This window comes from Otolemur garnettii, unplaced genomic scaffold (assembly GCF_000181295.1).
Source record: "Otolemur garnettii isolate 467f Iridium unplaced genomic scaffold, OtoGar3 scaffold00012, whole genome shotgun sequence".
NCBI lineage: Eukaryota > Metazoa > Chordata > Mammalia > Primates > Galagidae > Otolemur > Otolemur garnettii.
This window is the reverse complement of record NW_003852407.1, coordinates 16,831,044-16,849,890: the sequence shown is the minus strand read 5'-3', so window position 1 is coordinate 16,849,890 and position 18,847 is coordinate 16,831,044. Positions and strand designations below refer to the sequence as shown.

The window sequence follows — 18,847 nt, the reverse complement described above, 5'->3', positions numbered from 1 at the left end:
AGTGGCACTCCATGTCACAGACTCAATTACAGTGAATCCATTTAAAAGCACTCTCCTTCTAAGGCTTCCTCCACTGTTAAGGCTGGGAGTGTTAAGAAAAAGAGAAAGAATTTTGCCTAACTGGAGGTTTCTCAGACCAATACGAAGAATTTCCTTCTTAGGGAGAGAATGAGGTTATTTAGTTTTGTAAAATGAGCACCATTTATCCTTATTTTCCCTCCGAGTGTCTCTTTATCGGTAGCTGCTGGTACTTTCTGGTGTCAGAGTGTGATCATAAATAATGGAGGATCCATTTTTGTCTCTTAAGCAGCGCACTCTCGAAGTTGAACACATCACACAGCATTACAGTACTTACTAGGGAGGAGATGGAGGGCTGGAGATAGCACTGAACCACACACTCCAGAACCTTCATGGCTGGATGTGCTGGAGAGGAAGCCAGTCTTCCTCACCCACAGCCCCAAACAGCCACAGCCACAGCCACAGCCACAGCCTCACAAACAAAAGCCTCTGTTGGTTAGTGAAGGTCGGTTCTGCTCCTAAACCTTGAATGATTCCTTTTCTCTTCGTTCCAGTGGCCCTGATCTGCGGTGCCGTTAGTATCCTGGAAGTTAACTGACCCTAATTTCTCACCTTCCTCCTCTCTCCCAAGAGAAATCTTACAGGAGATCCAGAGACTTCGGCTAGAGCACGAACAAGCTTCTCAGCCCACGCCTGAGAAGGCGCAGCAAAACCCCACCCTGCTGGCGGAGCTCCGGCTCCTCAGGTAAGAGAGGGGCCCCACGCCCTCCCAGGAGTGTAAATGGTGGAGCTCTTTAATAAAGTCTAAGTGTGTAGCCAGAACGCAGCCCTTAACCACCATAGCTACGGATAAATTGTTATTTTTATAGCACACACCTAGTTGCTGAGATGTGGGGGTTTGCCGAGAAGCTGTTTGTATTTTACTTTCATTTGACACAGAGAAAAGGAAATTGAATTCAGATCAAAAGATCAGAAATAACATCTCTCACTGGAAAAAAAAGTTTGAACTTACAAACATTGCAGGTTTTCCAATTTAAAAGTTTACCTATAACCCATAAAAGGGAGTCTGATATTTTTCTAAAGTGATAGCTTTATTAAAAATCTTAAATGCCTTTTTTTTTATTTTGTTTGAGACAGAGTCTCATTTTTTCTCCCTCGGTAGAGTCCTAATGACATCACAGCTCCAGCAACCTAAGACTCTTGGGCTCAAACGATTCTTTTGCCTCAGCTTCCCAAGTAGCTGGAACTACAGGCGCCTGCCACAATAACGCCCAGCTATTTTTAGAGTCGGGGTCTCACTTTGGCTCAGGCTGGTCTCAAACCATGAGCTCTGGCAATCCACCAGCCTCGACCTCCCAGAGTGCTAGGATTGTAGGCAGGAGCCACTGCATCCAGCCTTAAATGCCTTTAAAAATAGACCTCATACCTTCTTATTCTGTAAATGGATTTAAAAGCCTGGTTTTGTTTGGCCTATCATCATTAAATATTTGAGTTGGAAGGGACCATAGAAGGTCATCTGATTTAACCCCTTCATTTCAGTGAGTCAGAAAGCTAGAGAGTTAACAGGCCTTGGGGGAAGACTGGTCTCTCCCACTACCTCTATGCTGTAAAATGGCAATCTCGCTCTGGGCTCTGCATCAGACTGGCTCAGTACCAAGCCTCGACTATGGCAAACGTATTTGTGTAGCAAACAACACCAAAATAAATTGAAAGACATCATTTGCTACTCAAATGTATTTGTCTAGCAAACAATACAAAAATAACTTCAAAGACATCCCTCGTAGAAATGTCACAGTGATCTTTCACAAGGCACCTTTAGGCAGCAAATATTATATACTTTTCACCTTTCAGTTTGGGTGCCAAGTACAGTCCAGCTGCAGCTCCCCTTGCTCTCCCCATCTGGGACACTCTTCACCTATAACAAGACCCATATACAGATCAGAGGAGCAGACCCGACAAGTCTTGACTTGTGATAAAGAGATCTGGTGAATCTGCAGCTTGTAGGCACTGCTTCATGTGAAAACATCACTTCACACTTTAAAACGATGGTTCTCAACCTTCCTAATGCTGCAGCCCTTTAATACAGTTCCTGTGGGTCGTGACCACTTGCTTGAGAACCACTGTTTTAGAATAACAAACTAATTTAATGAAAGAAACAGAATTCTTTCTTCTCAACCTAGATGATTTCTGGGCCTACCTTCAGAGAAGTGTATTAGAAATCCTTGCACATTCTACTACAGAAGGGGTGAAAATTAAAAAATAATAATAATGAGTACGTGATGTTTTGTATCATCATCCTCATCAAATTTAGGAGTAAATTTCTGCTTGAAAGTATCTTTTGCCAAACAGGATTATGTAGGCTTTGCAAGCCTACAAAGTGAAAGCAAAGCCTAATGGCCACAGAAATTTAAATGAAGGAACCAACTTGGAAATAGTCATTCATCTCCACTTGGCTATCCTGGCTCTGCCTGAAATGTTCATTATTCCTCTTCCATTGGTCACCCCATCCTCTATTAGAGGGATTATGACTATGAATTTTTCACAGGCAGGGTCTTGGGTTCCCTCCATTTAGCTTTTGATTTCTGGATGGTACAATCTGAGAAGGAATCTTAATATGCCTGGTTCGCTGATGATGCATTTTCCAGCTGATAGTTCTGCCTTCTTTGATGTTGCCATCCTGGAACAGACTGAAAGTTCTAAGCATCCTCTGGCCCTGACTTGTGGGCATCCCATGACCCCAGCTGATCCCAGGCTATGCTGAGTAGATTGGGTTTCCTGCAAACCTCTGTGCTTTTAGCCCACACCCAAAGCCTGAGGCCTGAGACCCCTAAATCCCATCTGATTTGTTTTCCTGGCTCCATATTGATTCTTCTGCCCAGAAGGCATTTCTGTGTGCTATTCTGACAGTTAGTATACTTTAAGCTATAATTGCTGTAGCAAACCTGGGAGAAAGATGCTATTATTGTACTCCTTTAATAGATGAGGAAACTGAGATTCACAGAACTTTAAATAAAGTTGAAGACATCATAACCCTTCACTCCTAAGTACTTAATGCATATATTTTCTAAGAAAAAAAAGATACCCTCATAGTTCTATCAACAAATTCAGGAAAGTTAATCTTGATAAACATTATTATCCAATATAAAATCTATAGTAAAATTTTGTTAATTTTCCCAATACTGTCCTAAGAGAAAATGTGTTTTAACACATATAAAAAAATTAGAGATAACATTTTAATTTAAAATTATAAATATTCCCTTAAAGATAAATACATTCAGCTCTAGGAAAATGAAATCACTATTTATAGTCCTTGTTTCCTTACTCTCCTTAGAATGGTGGAGGCTGGGGTGGTGCCTGTGGCTCAGTGAGTAGGGTGCTGGCCCCATATGCCAGAGGTGGTGGGTTCAAACCTAGCCCTGGCCAAAAACTGCATTTGGTAACCACAGGTATAAACACTCACAGAGAAGACTGAATAAAGATATTATTAAATAATTTTTAATTAAATTCAATGTCATGTTTTTAAGAGATTACTACTGCAAGATAAATGCACAAATAACACTTTTTTTAAATGTTGACTAATTCTAAATTAATACCAGTTAACTTTTTCTGACAGATTTTAAGTGTTTCCGTTAGTGTTTCTCGCCTATATTAAAATTTTGCTTTAACCTTCTTCCTAATGTGTTCTTGTGGCCAAAAGGCCAAAAATTACAGAGCAGTATCAAGGAAGGAACTAGAAATAAATTAGAAACATTATCTACTCTTGTCCCAAGGCCAATTATGGATGTACTTGGAACACCGTGTGCAGACAAGGTCAAATAAAAGGCTAATGGATTTGTCATTGAAAAATATTTTTGAATGGGGCAAGACTTTCGAGACTTTAGAAATTTAGACTGGTTCAGCCCTGGAAGACAAAGGCTAAATTAAGACACCATTAACGCCTATAAAAGTATGATGTTCCTGATCCTGTGAATTCAAAAGAGACAATTGTAAAGGAAATGGAAGGAAGGCTTGCTCAGGAGTGAGCTGTAAGTGGCAATATTAGGTAAAAATATAAATGTATTCAAAAAGGATTGGGAAATGTTTATAAATTTTAAATTTATAATTTATTGCAGAGAAAGCCTATATTAAAGTAAATTAGAAATGTCCCATCTATATCCTTAACCTGTCCTCCCACAAAATATCTTTCAACTGCATGAGACATTGATCTAACTCACTGTGACATTTTTATATTGGCAGTGTGTCATTTCGGAGTCTCTGCTGTAGCTCCATTTAATATGGCGTCTATGCCACTGAGTCTGGCCAGAGCGATTCATGCATGAATACGTACACCTTTAAAGCATCCACACGTTTCTAAGAACAAATATTTCAAACTCAAACAGAGGCCTGTGAGGCAAAGGAATATTGTGTGCATTACTTATTCAGTCATGAACATTCAATAATAGATTTGAAATTGGGTTGCATAGTGTACATGTGCTTCAGAAATGTGAACCATTAATATTTTTTTCTTCCCACTGTTTCATTCCTTTCCCCCTTTAGAGATAGTTTTGTTACCTCTTAGTCTCCACATAAATGGAGTATAAATTGCCCTCCATGGTTTCCATTCTTGCGGATAGTTTGATAGAAGTTTTGCAAAACAGGACAAAATTAAACACCCACCGTATGTAGCAATTTCAGTTGTAAAACAATTATGTAGGAACTCCTGTATTGTGACTCCACTTCATGACACCCCAAACCCAAACCAAAAACTTTAGATTGACTATATCTACGTACTACTAAGATTTCACTTCTAAAAGCACCCCTTTGCAGGCTGACAACAGAAGAGATTTAGAGTAAGCTTCTCTAAATCATATTTCCAAATACAAAGGTAATCTATATGTTCTGTGGTTTCTCGCATTTGCAAATCTCTCAGATTGGCCTTTTTCAGGGACAGTTTGAAATCTTCATTTGTTCTTTGTCTCTGGGGAATCCATGGCAGAGCCCAGGGCCCACTACGGACTAAGCATTCAGAATATACTTCATTTTGGTGGTTAGTTCATTCACAGGAGCAAGGTGGAACTCTCTGAAAGGATTCTAAGTCTTTTTAAGTGAAGTGTGACTTCTAACAAATAAAAGAACACCTCACGCTGTCATTCACTTGATGACAGTTCCCTGCCTGGTATCCCTGTCAAAGACCCAGAGATGCCCTTTTTCGGATAGCGCACCAGTCCCACAAGGCTGTGAAACGTAATTAGCTCAGAGAGTTAAATGCTTCTTCTGATGACAACTGCTTCTTTCTCAGACAGCGCAAGGACGAGCTGGAGCAAAGAATGTCTGCTCTCCAGGAGAGCCGGAGAGAGCTGATGGTGCAGCTTGAAGGTCTCATGAAGCTACTAAAGGTAAAGACACTTTAATGAAATGTTTCCTAGACCTATTGCACTTGTTAAAAGTTTTTGCAATTACTATACATGACTTCCCAAAAAGTTCCAAACTCCAATGTAGAACTATCTTTAACAGTGGCAGTCAAAACACTCATTCTCGTCCATTTCCCGGAGCCAGACTGCCGAGGGCCTTCCTGGGGCAACTGCTTCTTGCCTTAGTTCCAGTTTCTTTATGTCCTTGAAAGTAATAAAACTGGATTTATTTAGAAATATTTTATATTTCATAGCTTTCAGCAATTCTCATTAAATTGAACAGAGGCTAATGTCTAATTCAAAAACTTGAGAGAGAGCCATGACCTGATTTGGGTGATGATAGTTTTATTAAGAGGAGCGACTTTGTTGATTTCAGTAAAACATTTTCTCTCATCTGTGTGGCTTAGCGGTAAGTCACGTGATTTCTAGTGGTCTCCATGCAAACTTTAAAGGAGAGTGTCTCCTGAGTCTTCTGTGAGGCGAGAATTTTATTAATACGATGACCTGTAGAATACTGTACTTTATTTTTCTCACTAAGGAGTGGCATTCTTCTTTTAATAAAGCCACCCTTCTTCAATGTCTATTAAATTATATTTCAAGTCAAAACGTTGACAACTTATGGCAACAGTCAGCCCGGGAGCCTTCTCGGTGCTTTGCGATCATCCTGCCTGACTACGGTGTAACCAGGCATCTGGGTGGACACTGTGACATGTTACAGGCCATGAAACTTCTCATAGGAGGACAATGAAGAGAATGGCCCTGGGCAGCTCCCTTGAGGGCCCCCCACATCCCTGACACACCATCACTTGCTGTTTTTATTTTGTCTGTTCTTACGTCCTCTCTTTCTTTTGTTTATCTGTCTTTCTTTTACTTTTTCTTGTTTCTTTCTCTCTCTTTCCGCTTTTATTTCACTTCTTTTTAACAAATGTTTGTTGACACCTACTCTGCTTTTCTAGCCTTTCTTTTGTTTTCCTCACTCTGCTTTAGTCCTTGGTCAACTTTTCCCACCATCGTTGTCTTGGGTCACAGTTAGGGTTGGGAATGCTTTATCTTCACTCAACAAAATTTACTTTTTTGGCAGATTAGACACATGACATGTAGAATTCTGGGGGTGGTTGACCCATGTTGGGCAAGGCAGGAATAGATCATGAAGAATCTGCTGCTGTTTCTGGCCTGTTAGCTCATTTAATAACCCAGAAAAGCTCTTGATTCTTCCCTTTCCAAACACACCAAATGAAGAGGACTCAATTCCTTTATCCCACCGCTGAATGACAGGACGCTTTGAAAGCTGCCCCCTATGTTCTATAACTTCTGTCACCATGCTGATGACACTTTCCCTATGGGACAGGAGTCTATTCACCCAGCCACCTTGGTATCAGCCTAGCCCAGCTGAGCACAGGCTTTGTTGTATCTAGCTGTACAAACACCAGGATGGAGAGACAGATCATGTTGAAAGATGGCTGGAAAGAACCTCTTCCCATGGAGGACAGAGATGATTCTGTAGCCTCAAAGACTAGACTTGGAGCCATAGTCACTGAGGTGGCAGAGGCCCAAACTGGCAGCAAACCCTGTTGATATTTCCCCGGTCATGCATTCCTTCACGCTGTGTACATGCTCGTATTGGAACCCTGGGTAATCTAACTGTTATTGATTCAATCTTTCTGTAGGAAGAAGAACTGAAGCAGGGAGTAAGTTATGTCCCCTACTGCAGGTCTTAACTAACAGTGGAGGGGCCTGCCGACCTGCTGTTTTCTCATTGCTTTTGCCTCTAATGTATGTTCATGCTTCAGTTTGGAAAGAGAAAAAACAATTATACTAATTTGCTTCCTTTTCAACATAGTGCTTGAATTAAGAGATATATAATTGAGCATTTTTTATAACTATCACTACTATCGACACCAAAAGAAGAGCTATTACATCTTTTAGAAGAGGGAACAAATCGTCACTTGTTGGAAACTTTTCAGATCCCCAGGAAGAAAAGTTTCATCCCAGTCTTGTGCTTGTCAGGGTTGTTGATCAGATCCTTGTCTTAATAGAAAGATAACTACCGCAGACGCTAGAGCTACCCTAAGGTGTGTCTCAGCTCAAAACCCACAGCATTCAAAAGCTAACCTCTGTATCATCTCATGCTGTGACTATTCAGTTCACTTTTCCATTTTACTGAAATGGTGTAAAACCCCTTTTGATGAAAATCAGGCAATGAAATTTCTTTTCCTCACATAATTAAGCCCTGTTCCCCACTGCTCACCAAAATGTGCTCAATTTTGTGAGAGAAAGACGGTACTCAGTAACTGTTCACTTCCCATCTTTTTGCTTTTTCTCTAAAGCTGAATTTATACTGTTGGTTGACAATAACCTCTAAAGAATAGGTAATTTTCAGCCTTTTTCTTATCACCAAGAACCCTTCTGCTCTGAGAGTTCAGAAGGTCATGACATAGATTTTTTTTTTTTTCTTTTTCTGGAGATAGGGGCATTGCGACATTCACCATAGTCTAAACTGGAGCTGTGTCTGAACCTGTGGTCAGGTTCAGAGCCAGCAGAGGGAGCAGCATACTGGAAAAAAATTAAATTAAAAACAAAAAGCAGCTTTAATTTCAAGTGCATGTACCAAGCTGTGTATGACAATATATCCCATTCACTGGCATTATTACAAAGTTTTACATTATTTCCATGGAACCATTAGAACCCAGCCTGTCCAATTTCAACGTATCTTTTAATTCTTCTGTATGCTCTTTGCTATTATTCATTGTGTGTGTTTGTGTGTAACAAAGAATGTTTGCAAACTGCTGGACACATTTTTACCCTTCATTCCCATGGTCTGTAAAAAAAAGGAAAGTGTAAAATCAATCTGTAATGTCAGACAATAAAGACAATGTATTACATTATTTTGTATTTCGTGAAAGACATTACTTTACTATGGTTAAATGTTAACAAGAGACAGTCCCTCTGCATGAAGGACACGCCACATTTACAGCCTGTATAATTGCCCATCAATGCGTACATGGGCCACTGCTATTGTACTGCCAATACACTTAGATCATGGTAGAGAAAAATGCCTTTCTCGGGGTACTTCTCTTTGCAAACGGCCTCTTTTCTCCCCCTGTTACTTAGCATGTACATTTAAAAAAGGAAATGAGACTCAAATATAACCTTTCTTCTCCTGGCGGAGAGAGAGACAGTGGTCCTGTGGCGCATCAGCCTTGCTTTAGCCACTTCCTCTGGACATCCCCTCCCTACCATTTCCTGGGCAGCGTGTTTCTGAAAAGTTTCCCGCAGCCCAGGAAGTTCATCACAGGTGGGTGCACAGGGCCGAGCTACGGCAGTGCCTGTAACGCTGCACCCTGCCTCCCCCCTTCCCGCTCCTCCCCCCGGAGTCCCTCAGCAGCTTCTGCATCTTGGGTGTTGGCCAGCCGGGCTCATCAGCGTAGGCACCTGAGGGCGTTGGTCCCCACCATCCAGATTTGTCTGCTAGGCACTATCTGGGCAATGGGGAGAATTTGCCCAATTACTTCTTTATCTGCTTTTATGCTCAGGCCTCTTTTCACAAAGGACCTGAGGCAGCTTCCAACAAAAGGTATAAAAAGCAACTTCGTAACATTGAAATCGAACAAGAGAAAACTAAAGAAAAATACGAATCTGCTCATCATAAAGGGCAGGGGTGTTGCTGCGAGCTTTCTGCCAAGGTAGCAATAAAGGCAAACATCACCAGTTATTTAATCAGGACGGAAAGACCGCTTCTCGGGGGAACAGAATTTCTGTGGGTGTAAAATGTTAACAGAAACTTTTCACTCGTAGCTTTAGAGAAGAAATACTGAATAATAAAATGAGGAAAGGCAGTCATAGATTTCATGTGGCTGCTTCTTCTACTGACCTTCCATCAACATGAGAGGCAGAACCCCCTAAATCTTAACCCTATAGAGGCAGTTCTACAAGGACGTAAACAGATGCCTGTGCAAATATATAGGCTGCTTGTGGTCTGACATGATCTAAGGGGAGAATTTAGAGGTTTTAGACTGGCATACGCTTCTAAATTCTGTTTTTATTTATGAGCCTTTTCCCTGTGGGGACCTTCTTTTTGTAAAACCAAACTTAAAACACCCCCCACGCAACCAATTGTGCTTGATTTAGTGATTTCTACTTGCTTTATCATAAATCTGTGCGGTTCAATGTAGTATTTTATTATCCTGGTATATACAATCCCTACTCAGCATTGTTTCTTGTTAGAGGTAATGCATGAATTTATTCCCTTTGAGGAGAGAACATGAATTTTAAAAAAGTAGTGCCTGTAATATAGTATGATTATGGTATCACAAGCAATAAATTTTTTTTACAAAACTTGAATTGAAGTCATCCTACCCTCTTTCTTCTTTGTGTATCTTTACGATTTCTTGAAGGAAACCACGAAAAGAACACTCATAAAGAGCTTAAGAACGAGGCAGCTGGGGTGTAATTGCAGTACAGCACGTTCCAGAGTTTCTGGTACACTTCCAATTCCAAATCTGATGACCCAGTCTAAAACCAAGGATCCTGACTTGGGGTCCAGAAAGCAAGGTCTCAATAATAATTTTCTGAGAAAGGTTCCTGACATTAGACCTGAATCACAGCTCTTGGCTCCCCAGTGTAAATCTTGAGTAAGTTGATTAACTTCCTGGTAATCTGTTTCATACAGGTAATCACAGGGCTCATGGGATTGTTGTATTGATTTGAAAGGATAATGGATGTGAGTGCACTACTGAAAATACCACATAGATGTGAAGTAGAAGTCTGAATGTGTGTACATGTGCACACACATATGCACGACATACACTTTTCAAACGTGGCCCATATTTTGTGTACATACACACACACGCAGTCAAGTTTTCCTCCTCACACTTAACTAACAGTGTCTTTTTCAGGGAAGAAATTTCAATAGGACTTTTCATTTATTCAGATCTCTTATGATTACTTTTAGCAGTCGAAAAAAGAGTCATTCTTATTTAACTGATACTAGACAGTACCAGTCTAATCAGATTACATTTTTCCATTTCTGGGAACATCAGGTACAATCCTAGATATGTCATTGTCTGTACAGCGTTGCTGTCACCCACATTTGAGCAGGTATTTTATTTTATATTTTTTATTAAATCATAGCTGTGTACATTAATTTAGTCATGGGGTACAGTGTGCTGGTTTTATATACAATTTGAAATACTTTCATCAAACTAGTTAACATAGCTTTCATGGCGTTAAGACATTTATATTCTCTATTTAGAAAGATTCACATGTACCCTTGTAAGATGAACCATAGGTGTGGTCCCATCAATCACCCTCCCTCCACTCAGTGAAGGGCTGAAAGCAGAAGGTACTTTGTTCAGTGTGCAATATAACATCCAAGGCTTTTTCTGAAAGTTTTCTTTATAATATACGTGTTTGTGTAAGATGGGTGACTGGTACAAGGTACATATTTTAAAGGATCAAAATTAAGTTAGCGTTAATTTGCAGGGCTTTTTTTTTTTTTCAAACTTACAATGAGGATTCATTTAGAAAACTACATGTTGGCATCAAGTTATTCTTTGGAAGGATAGGGTCTCTACACTGGTATTATGTTAAATGATGTAATTTTTCTAATTTGATAGGGAAATAAAACAAAGGCAAATATCATTCTAAATTCCATCTCCTGCCCCTATTCTTTTATTTATAACTTAAAGATCTAATTGATTCAGGAAATTGTAGTCGTCAGGTTCTTACTTCTTCCAAACACATTATAAATACACCAGGCCAAGAGTGACCAATTTTACCAGTTTGGGTTTGGCTTTCCTTCCTCTCCCTTGGCTCATCCCGCCTGGTGGGTATTCTGTGGGGTAGTGAGCCAGTCAAAAAGGAGGGAGAGGGACGATTTACCTCTCAAATAATCACTATAATATGAAGACTGGGATGATCTCGTGTTCCAAACGTGCCCGCCCAGACTCTCTTCCCCTCTCTCACCTTTTTAAATTAAGAATTGATTTGATTAATTCTAAAGCAGGAAAAATTATTTCTCTGCTTAAAAACCTTGGAAGAGGACCCCCCAGATCAGGATAAAGTCTACACTGGGGGCCCTCAAGCTTGGCTCCCCTCTTCCCATTTCTCTGCTCCCTGCACCCAGTCTGCTGGTAGAGCCACGCTGGCCTTCCTTCCAAGTCCACGTTACCCTTCACACTTCCTACGTCTCACACTATGCTTCTCCTCCTAAAACGTGCTCTTTTCTACCTGGAAATCTGCACTGTTAAAACCCAAGTCAAATGATGCCTCCTGCCTGACCAGAATTAATCAGCTCCTCTGTGTCTCCACAACACTTTCTACATAACAATCTCTTTTAAAAGGCCAATTATGGAAATTATTGTCGGAAGGATGTTAGTAAATGTTTGATGAATGTTTATGAATAAAGGGTAAGAAATAGGGTTGAATGCAGCTAAACACGGTTTTACTGTGCTCAGGCTGCTAAGTGTAAGAGGCATGACCAGATCTAACGGCTCCATTCCACAGGCCTAGGGGAGGGGAGTGCATAACCTCCACTGCTTCACCAGGGTGTGCTGGCTCAACAGTTAGACACTGGAGCCTTTCCTTGAAACAGCCCTCATTTCTAGGGTTGAGAAGAAACCAAAATACTTTCTGGGGGAAAAAAAAAATCAGAAAATTTATTATTCTTGTCAGACTTTTTAAAAATTGATACAATAGCAGGTTGAGTAGGCCCTGAAGATGGCATGTAGAAATTAATTTTTCATTTATTCTCGAGGAAGAGAGCTATTTTAAATTTGCCAAGTGTGATATATGTTTTCCTTCTTCCATAAATCAACTCTCTTCTGGGGAATTTTAGATCTATATATTGATCAGCATGGACCACTGTCCCTTAAGCTTTAGCTCCATTAATCACTGAGTAATTTCCAGGCAAGGATGTTCACAGAGATTATTCCCTCTCACTCTTCTGAAGTTGTTAGCAGATGCCTGTGCTTCGTGACCAGGCAAGAGGCCACCACCCCTGAAAATGAGACTTAGTGATATTGCCACTGATCTGCCCAATGCCAAGAAGTAACTGTCCTTTCCCAGTGGCTCTACCAGAAAGGAAAGCCAGAAATGGCCTTCCTCACGGTAGGTGCTAGGAGATAGTATGCATCAAACTAGTCTGTGTCCCAACAAAGAGTTAAGATGGGGCCATTATCACCTAGGAAATCAGGATCCTATCGTACAAGTCTGGGTTAAGACTAGATGTGAATGAAGAGTTGCAAATTGCAGGAAAAATAGAGCCAAATGTTTTCTTCAGCCTAGACTCTTCTGCCTAAATTCTTCACATAATCAAACTGCTTGAAATTGCACCAATTAGAGATTTCATTTGGGAGATGGTGCCCATTAGTCCTTCACGTATTGGTGTAATTTAGATTCAGTCCACTGTTCTTCCCTTAACACATAACAACAGTCAATTATTTTCCTCTTAACACAGAACCACTAATAGGAGTTTTGAAAAAGGCAGCAGGAAAAGTTGGCTCTGGAGACGAGGCACTAAGGACGGAGAGGTAGGGCTGGGGCTGCTTTAGAGAAACACAAGTTCACAGCAGAGCCCAGAGCCAGAGGAGCAGGGGAGAGGTTCACAGAGAAGACGGAAGGGCCAGATGTTTGCCTCTCCCCACAAATGCTGCCCCAGGGAAGGGAGCCAGTGTAACAGGTGCAAGCAGGGCTGGTGTGCACTGCAGTCCCTGTGCAGCCAATAAAATATTGAAATACAGTCCATGGCCCCAAATCTAAAATCACTGGGTCCAAATATGCTGCAGAACTTGGACTTTTTCAGGTTTTTGAAAAGCAATACGAGGCAGATTCCCTATCAATGGCTTCATATCCATTAGGACCAAACTCATTATGATACGACATGTGTTTGTCAGAGCTTTTTGGATTTCCAAATTGCGGACAAGATATTGTGAGCCTGCATTTCTGTACCAGTAAATAGCCCAAAGGCCCTCCCGCCACCCTGAGCATCCACAGCTTTCCCATGACCCAGCAACAAAAAAGTACTGCCTGGCCCAGCAGGAGGCCCTAGGACGCTGCTCCAGCACCACAAAGTAGCAGGTCTGTGTCCTGCATCTTCTCAGCCTTTGGGCTGCTGAAGTTTCATGTTTCGATGAGGTGAAGTTTCAATGAGGTGAAGACAAAAGCCTGTGATGGCTGGTCATGGTGCCCAGTGCCCACAATCCTAAGAAGCAGTGTGGTAAAGCCCTGGGCTTGGAGTCTAAAGGCTGAAGATTCATTTTATTTCCACCATTGAATAGCTCTAAGAGACCTTGGGTAAGCCAGTTATCTCCTCTGAGCCTCAGTTTGCTAATCTATAAAATGGGAAAATAATACCTCATATGGTTTTTAGGAGTAGTAAGTGGAGTATGGTATAACCTCCATAGTTGACCACCTCTCTACATTGACTACCTCCTTAACTTGACCTTACTTTCATAGACTAGACATGCACCACTTGTATATATAGTATGGTAGGCCTAGTTACTTATGTTGACTACCTCTGTATGTTAATTAGTTTCTTACAGTCCCTTGGGTGGTCAGCTTACAGAGATTCTACCATATTTGGGGTTAAAATGCTTTACAGATTGCAAATCGCTGTTCAGATACAGGATATCACCATTCCTACTACTCTATTAGGAAAATGCAACAATATATATAGAAGTGCTTCATACACTGTGAATTATACATGAAAAGTAGAGTTGAATTATTACTGTGAACTTTTTACCATCGGGAGGACCTGGGTTCTGAGAGTTGAGAGGATAACCCACATTGATAGCCAAGAAGAGCCCACTTCTTGCAACTGCTCTGTCCACCTTCCCATCTCCTGTCCCCCCTCCCTCTGGTGACTGCTTCTTTGGTAAAGAGGACAAATAAGAAAGGCCCAGGAGCCCTGCTGAGGGCTCTGCCTTGAACAGGATGCACAGAAGGGGTGGCCAGGGGTAAGTGCACAGCACCTGACCAACATCTGTCTCCTCTGAGGGACTCTCCACCAGCCATGGCCATCATGGTTCCTGTGGCCCAGGGCACTCAGAGCCTCAGGATCCAGACACCAACCTGCCACTCGGGCTCCATCCCCTGATAAAGCAGTTCCTTTCAGCTCTCTGAGCACTGGGATCCACAACTGCACCTTTAGACTGATGCCTACATCGTAGTAACTTGGAGAAAACCAATAAGAATGTACAGGAAATCCATTTCACCATCATAAAGCACAACACATAAGTGAAGTTATTTACATGGGAGACTGGGGGGGTGCAGTGGTAGCTCAGAAGCACCAGGTTTCAAGGTAATAGGGCTAAGCTGCCAATGCCTGCTGGCAAAAACCAGACCCCTCCTTGAGCAGGCTGGGGGAAGCAGGCTGAATGCATCGCATCCGGGCAAAGTTCTCTTCCTTGGGCCTGGACAGATCATTACAAGGTACTGTGGAGAGTGAAAGAATGGAATCCTCAGCCTATGGGGCACCCCAGGAGTTATTTTCTGTGTTCTGTTCTGTTCTGCTTTGTTTTAAATTCTGGGTTTTTCTCCATTTATGGCTTTGACAATTATGTGTGATGCTGAGTCCTGGAGAGCTAACAGCATGGAATTTTACAGGATTGATATTGTGTGTTTTAACTGCAAGCTGCTGAGCCCAGAGCTAAGATCTCAGTTGAATACTCCAGAGCACTGCTTTGGTGCCACACAGCTAGGGGTTTGACTGGGTTGATGCTGAATCTCTGGGCCTTGCTGGAAAAGCAGTCTCACTTTAGTGGTCAGACCCAACAGGATGGAATTGATGTGAATACCTAATCATTGTGTATGCACTTGAGGGTCTCTTTGCATTTCCTTAGCATGCATGACTGACCTCCTTTGTCGACTAATCATTAAAACAGGGAGAACATTTCCAAGGGACCTTACTGTAAAAACAAAGCCTTAAAATTCAGGGTGTCACAATCTCAAAATGGTTTCATGCAGAGAAATATAGTGCAAAGATAAGTGGCTTTTCCTTGTTCCTCACTTTTTCCTTTCCTCATTTTTTAAAGCCTACTATTCTTACTGTCCTGCTAAACCACTGCCGTTTCATAGGCAAAGAGAAGGACATTTTCTGCAGAAAACAGTAGCCAAACATTACAAGCCGAGATTTCTTTTTCCTCTTCCCCATTTCAATTCCTAAGCCACAGAGTAATTTGACACAATCAGCTTTTGCTATGAAATCAGAATAACATATTTACACCTTATGTAATTCTTAATTTGAGACTTAATGCATATAATATCATCTGACATGAGTTAAACTATGACTTATCCCCTAAAGATGATGCCACAACAAAGAGGTTGAAAATTTAGGAAGCATCAACCTCAAATAGTCTTCTAGTTTTTTATTTAAAACTTTCCCCTTAATGTCTTTTTATTCTATGGAGAACTTCCTCCAAGGAGAAAGCATACACAACTTGTAACTCTCTGCAATTAACAATAGCTTCATCATATGAGTACACATCTCATGAATTGTAAAATGGTGCTATACTAATAGGATTAGTTTCCAATATTTAACCCAGATCTCAGATTATATATCATAAAGTCCTAAATTGTCTGCACCTGCAAGTCAGGTTTAGGATGACCACCTCAATTACCTAGCAGTTCCTCCTGCTTTAAAATTTTATTGTCACTGTTCTTAACATTTGACTCAGGCATTGGGGGATGGCATATAGCCTTTTCTTGGGAAAGCAAATTAATGACTTGCATTGTCTCTCCAGACCCAGGGGGCAGGCTCTCCCCGCTCCTCCCCCAGCCACACCATCAGCAGGCCAATTCCCATGCCTATCCGGTCAGCATCCACCTGCTCCACCCCAGCGCACACACCACAGGACTCTCTCACAGGGGTAGGGGGAGATGTACAAGAGGCGTTTGCACAAAGTAAGTGGCTTTACTTTTTATTGTGGTGTGCTTTTAGCTGTCAAAGACGTTGCCAAGGTGTGTTGAGTGGTTGAGAGTCATCAGAGCCACCTGTGGAGATTCTAGGACAGGGGTCCCCAATGTTTTTAGCACCAGGAACTGGTTTCATGAAAGAAAACTTTTCCATGGAGAGGGCAGGGGGTTAGTTTTGAGATGACGCAAGTGCATTACATCCTCATCTCAGATCATCAGGCACTAGATTCTCTGAAGGAGGGCACAGCCTGGATCCTTCACATGCACAGACTACAGTAGGATTTGCACTACTATGAGAATCTAATGCTGCCACCTATTGGACAGAAGTGGAGCTGGGGTGGTAATGTGAGTGATGAGGAGCGGCTGTAAATACAGATGAAGTTTCACTGTCTCTCTCTTGCTCACCCACAGCTGTATCATCAATGGCCACAGGTTGGTGGCTGCAGTTCTGAATCCTATTTTAAAGAAATTTACAGTATATTTCCAAATATTAGAAACTATACCGTCTACTATAACCTTTTCACTAGCTACTTTGATTTTTTTAATTTAATGTATTTCGTATTTTATTTGCTATTACTTTCTGAGAAATGACAGAATGCCTTGTGGCCTATCAGCAGCCCCTAGTTCTTAAAGAGTTTATGTCATGCTACCTAAGTTCATTTGTAAGTCACGGGTTTGGAATCTTGAACCCTTTTTTCCAAAGACACTATGATTATTAGCTTTCTATACCCTTCCTATCCCAGACCAGCTCACACATATTCATTCATTCACTCCTTAGTATGCCTGAAATAAAATAATGATCTTTATCTGCCACAAAGACATATAATCTAAGTTCCAACTCAGAGTATTAGATGTGCATCTGTCCATGTTTAAGCAGAAGCAACAAGGATCCTCACCCCTTTCTCTCGCTCTGAGATGGGTTCCCATTCCCATGAGGTACTTATGCTGGTAGGAGGAGCTCTGAGAGCCCCAACAGAGCCCATGCTGATAGAGACCAGAATCCAATGTGCTCAGCTACTCGGTAATGGCTACAACAGAAACATCAGCTAGGAAAGCACAGTTCTCCTGGCAAAAGCAGACTTGTCATCTATGTGATTATTCTTAGGAAGGGTGACCACACATGCTTTTTCTGGGACTATTCCAGTTTGTCTTAGGTTCCCCAGGCTTATTATTAATACTTCTCCCCTTCACTTTCAAAATTGTTCTAATTTAGACAATAAATTATATGCATCTCCATTATTAACCATGTTTTTTTCTTTTTGAAACAGTCTTACTTTGTCACCCTAGTAGATTGCCATGTCATCATAACTCACAGCAACCTCCAACTTGTGGTCTCAAACAATCCTCTTTCCACAGCCTCCCACATAGCTGGAACTACAGGTGTTCATCACAACACTTGGCTAGTTTTTCTATTTTTAGTTGCTCTTGCTCAGGCTGGTCTTGAACTCCTAAGGTCAAGCAATCCGCCTGCCTTAGCCTCTCAAATTGGTTGGATTACAGGTATGAGCCACCACACCCAGCAACCTTGTCTTCTTATGCAGCGTGTCCATAAATCTTGTGTGCAATTTAAACTTAAACTTTATGGACACCGTGTATAAGAAGCCTGTCCCATAAGTGTATTTTTTTTTTATTTTTTAGTAAATGAACCAGAGCATTTCTGAAAAGGAAAGGTCTTAGAAGTTTCCTTGCTTTAGGTTATTAATGGAAGGGGAGGAGCTTTGATTTTGTTAATGATTATTTCTTCTTCTCTAAAGGTTCAAGAAGAAATTTAAGGAATGATTTGCTGGTGGCAGCAGATTCCATCACAAACACCATGTCTTCTCTCGTGAAAGAGCTGAATTCTGGTGAGTCCCTGATCCTGTCTGGTTCATCTGCTCGTTGGGAAGAGAGACCCTTAAGTGCTGAGAACCTGTCTTGGAGAGCTACTCATTGTCAGATATAAAAAGATATTGTAAACATCTATGTCATGTTTTGCTGGAATGTTCAAAGTTTTTAGCCATGTTTATATTTTGCTTATCAGAAGACTGTTGGTACATGCTCAATGCAAAAAGTTTGAAAAATGCAGACAAGAATAAAGAAAAATATGAAAATGACCTATAATTCAAGAATCCCAAGATAGCCACTGTTAACTCATATGGGGATCTAAAACATGGTGCTAATGTTATTTTGTAGAGCCAAATGTTGTATGTACCTATTTGGACTCTGTTACCTAATCATTTCAATGAGGCTGAACTGAAATTTACCTGCAAAATATCTCTGAAAAGGATCTGCCCAGCAAATAACTAGCATAAAAATTCGAGAGACTCTTTATCCTCTTCGTATTACAAAGAACTCTTAAATTTTTAGTAGCATGAATAATGCAAATAAATACCTTACCAGTCACTAATACGTCTCCATCTTAAAGCAGACAAGATATTTATCTAGCAGGACTATGATCTTAGAGTTGAGATTATAACAATTGTAAGAAATAAAATTTCAGTATTGAAAAAATCCTGGGCTCGGCGCCTGTGGGTCAAGTGGCTAAGGCA

General features: G+C 41.1%; 1 protein-coding gene across 8 annotated transcripts in view; it reads left to right on the top strand.

Annotated features, from left to right (window-relative positions):
- DTNA (dystrobrevin alpha) overlaps positions 1-18,847 on the top strand; it is a 358,694-nt gene that overhangs the window by 334,011 nt on the left and 5,836 nt on the right. For 3 of the 8 annotated variants that reach the window (XM_003784745.2, XM_003784748.1, XM_012802054.1), the window contains 3 exons: positions 650-763; positions 5,297-5,393; positions 7,076-7,963. In XM_003784745.2, coding sequence (XP_003784793.1) covers positions 650-763; positions 5,297-5,393; positions 7,076-7,126 — 262 coding nt within the window. In that variant the 3' untranslated portion in view covers positions 7,127-7,963. Of the gene's footprint in view, positions 1-649; positions 764-5,296; positions 5,394-7,075; positions 9,750-16,147; positions 16,308-18,073; positions 18,164-18,847 lie in introns of those variants that run through there. The other 5 variants (XM_012802048.1, XM_003784746.1, XM_023510207.1 and 2 more) reach the window with 4 other exon arrangements.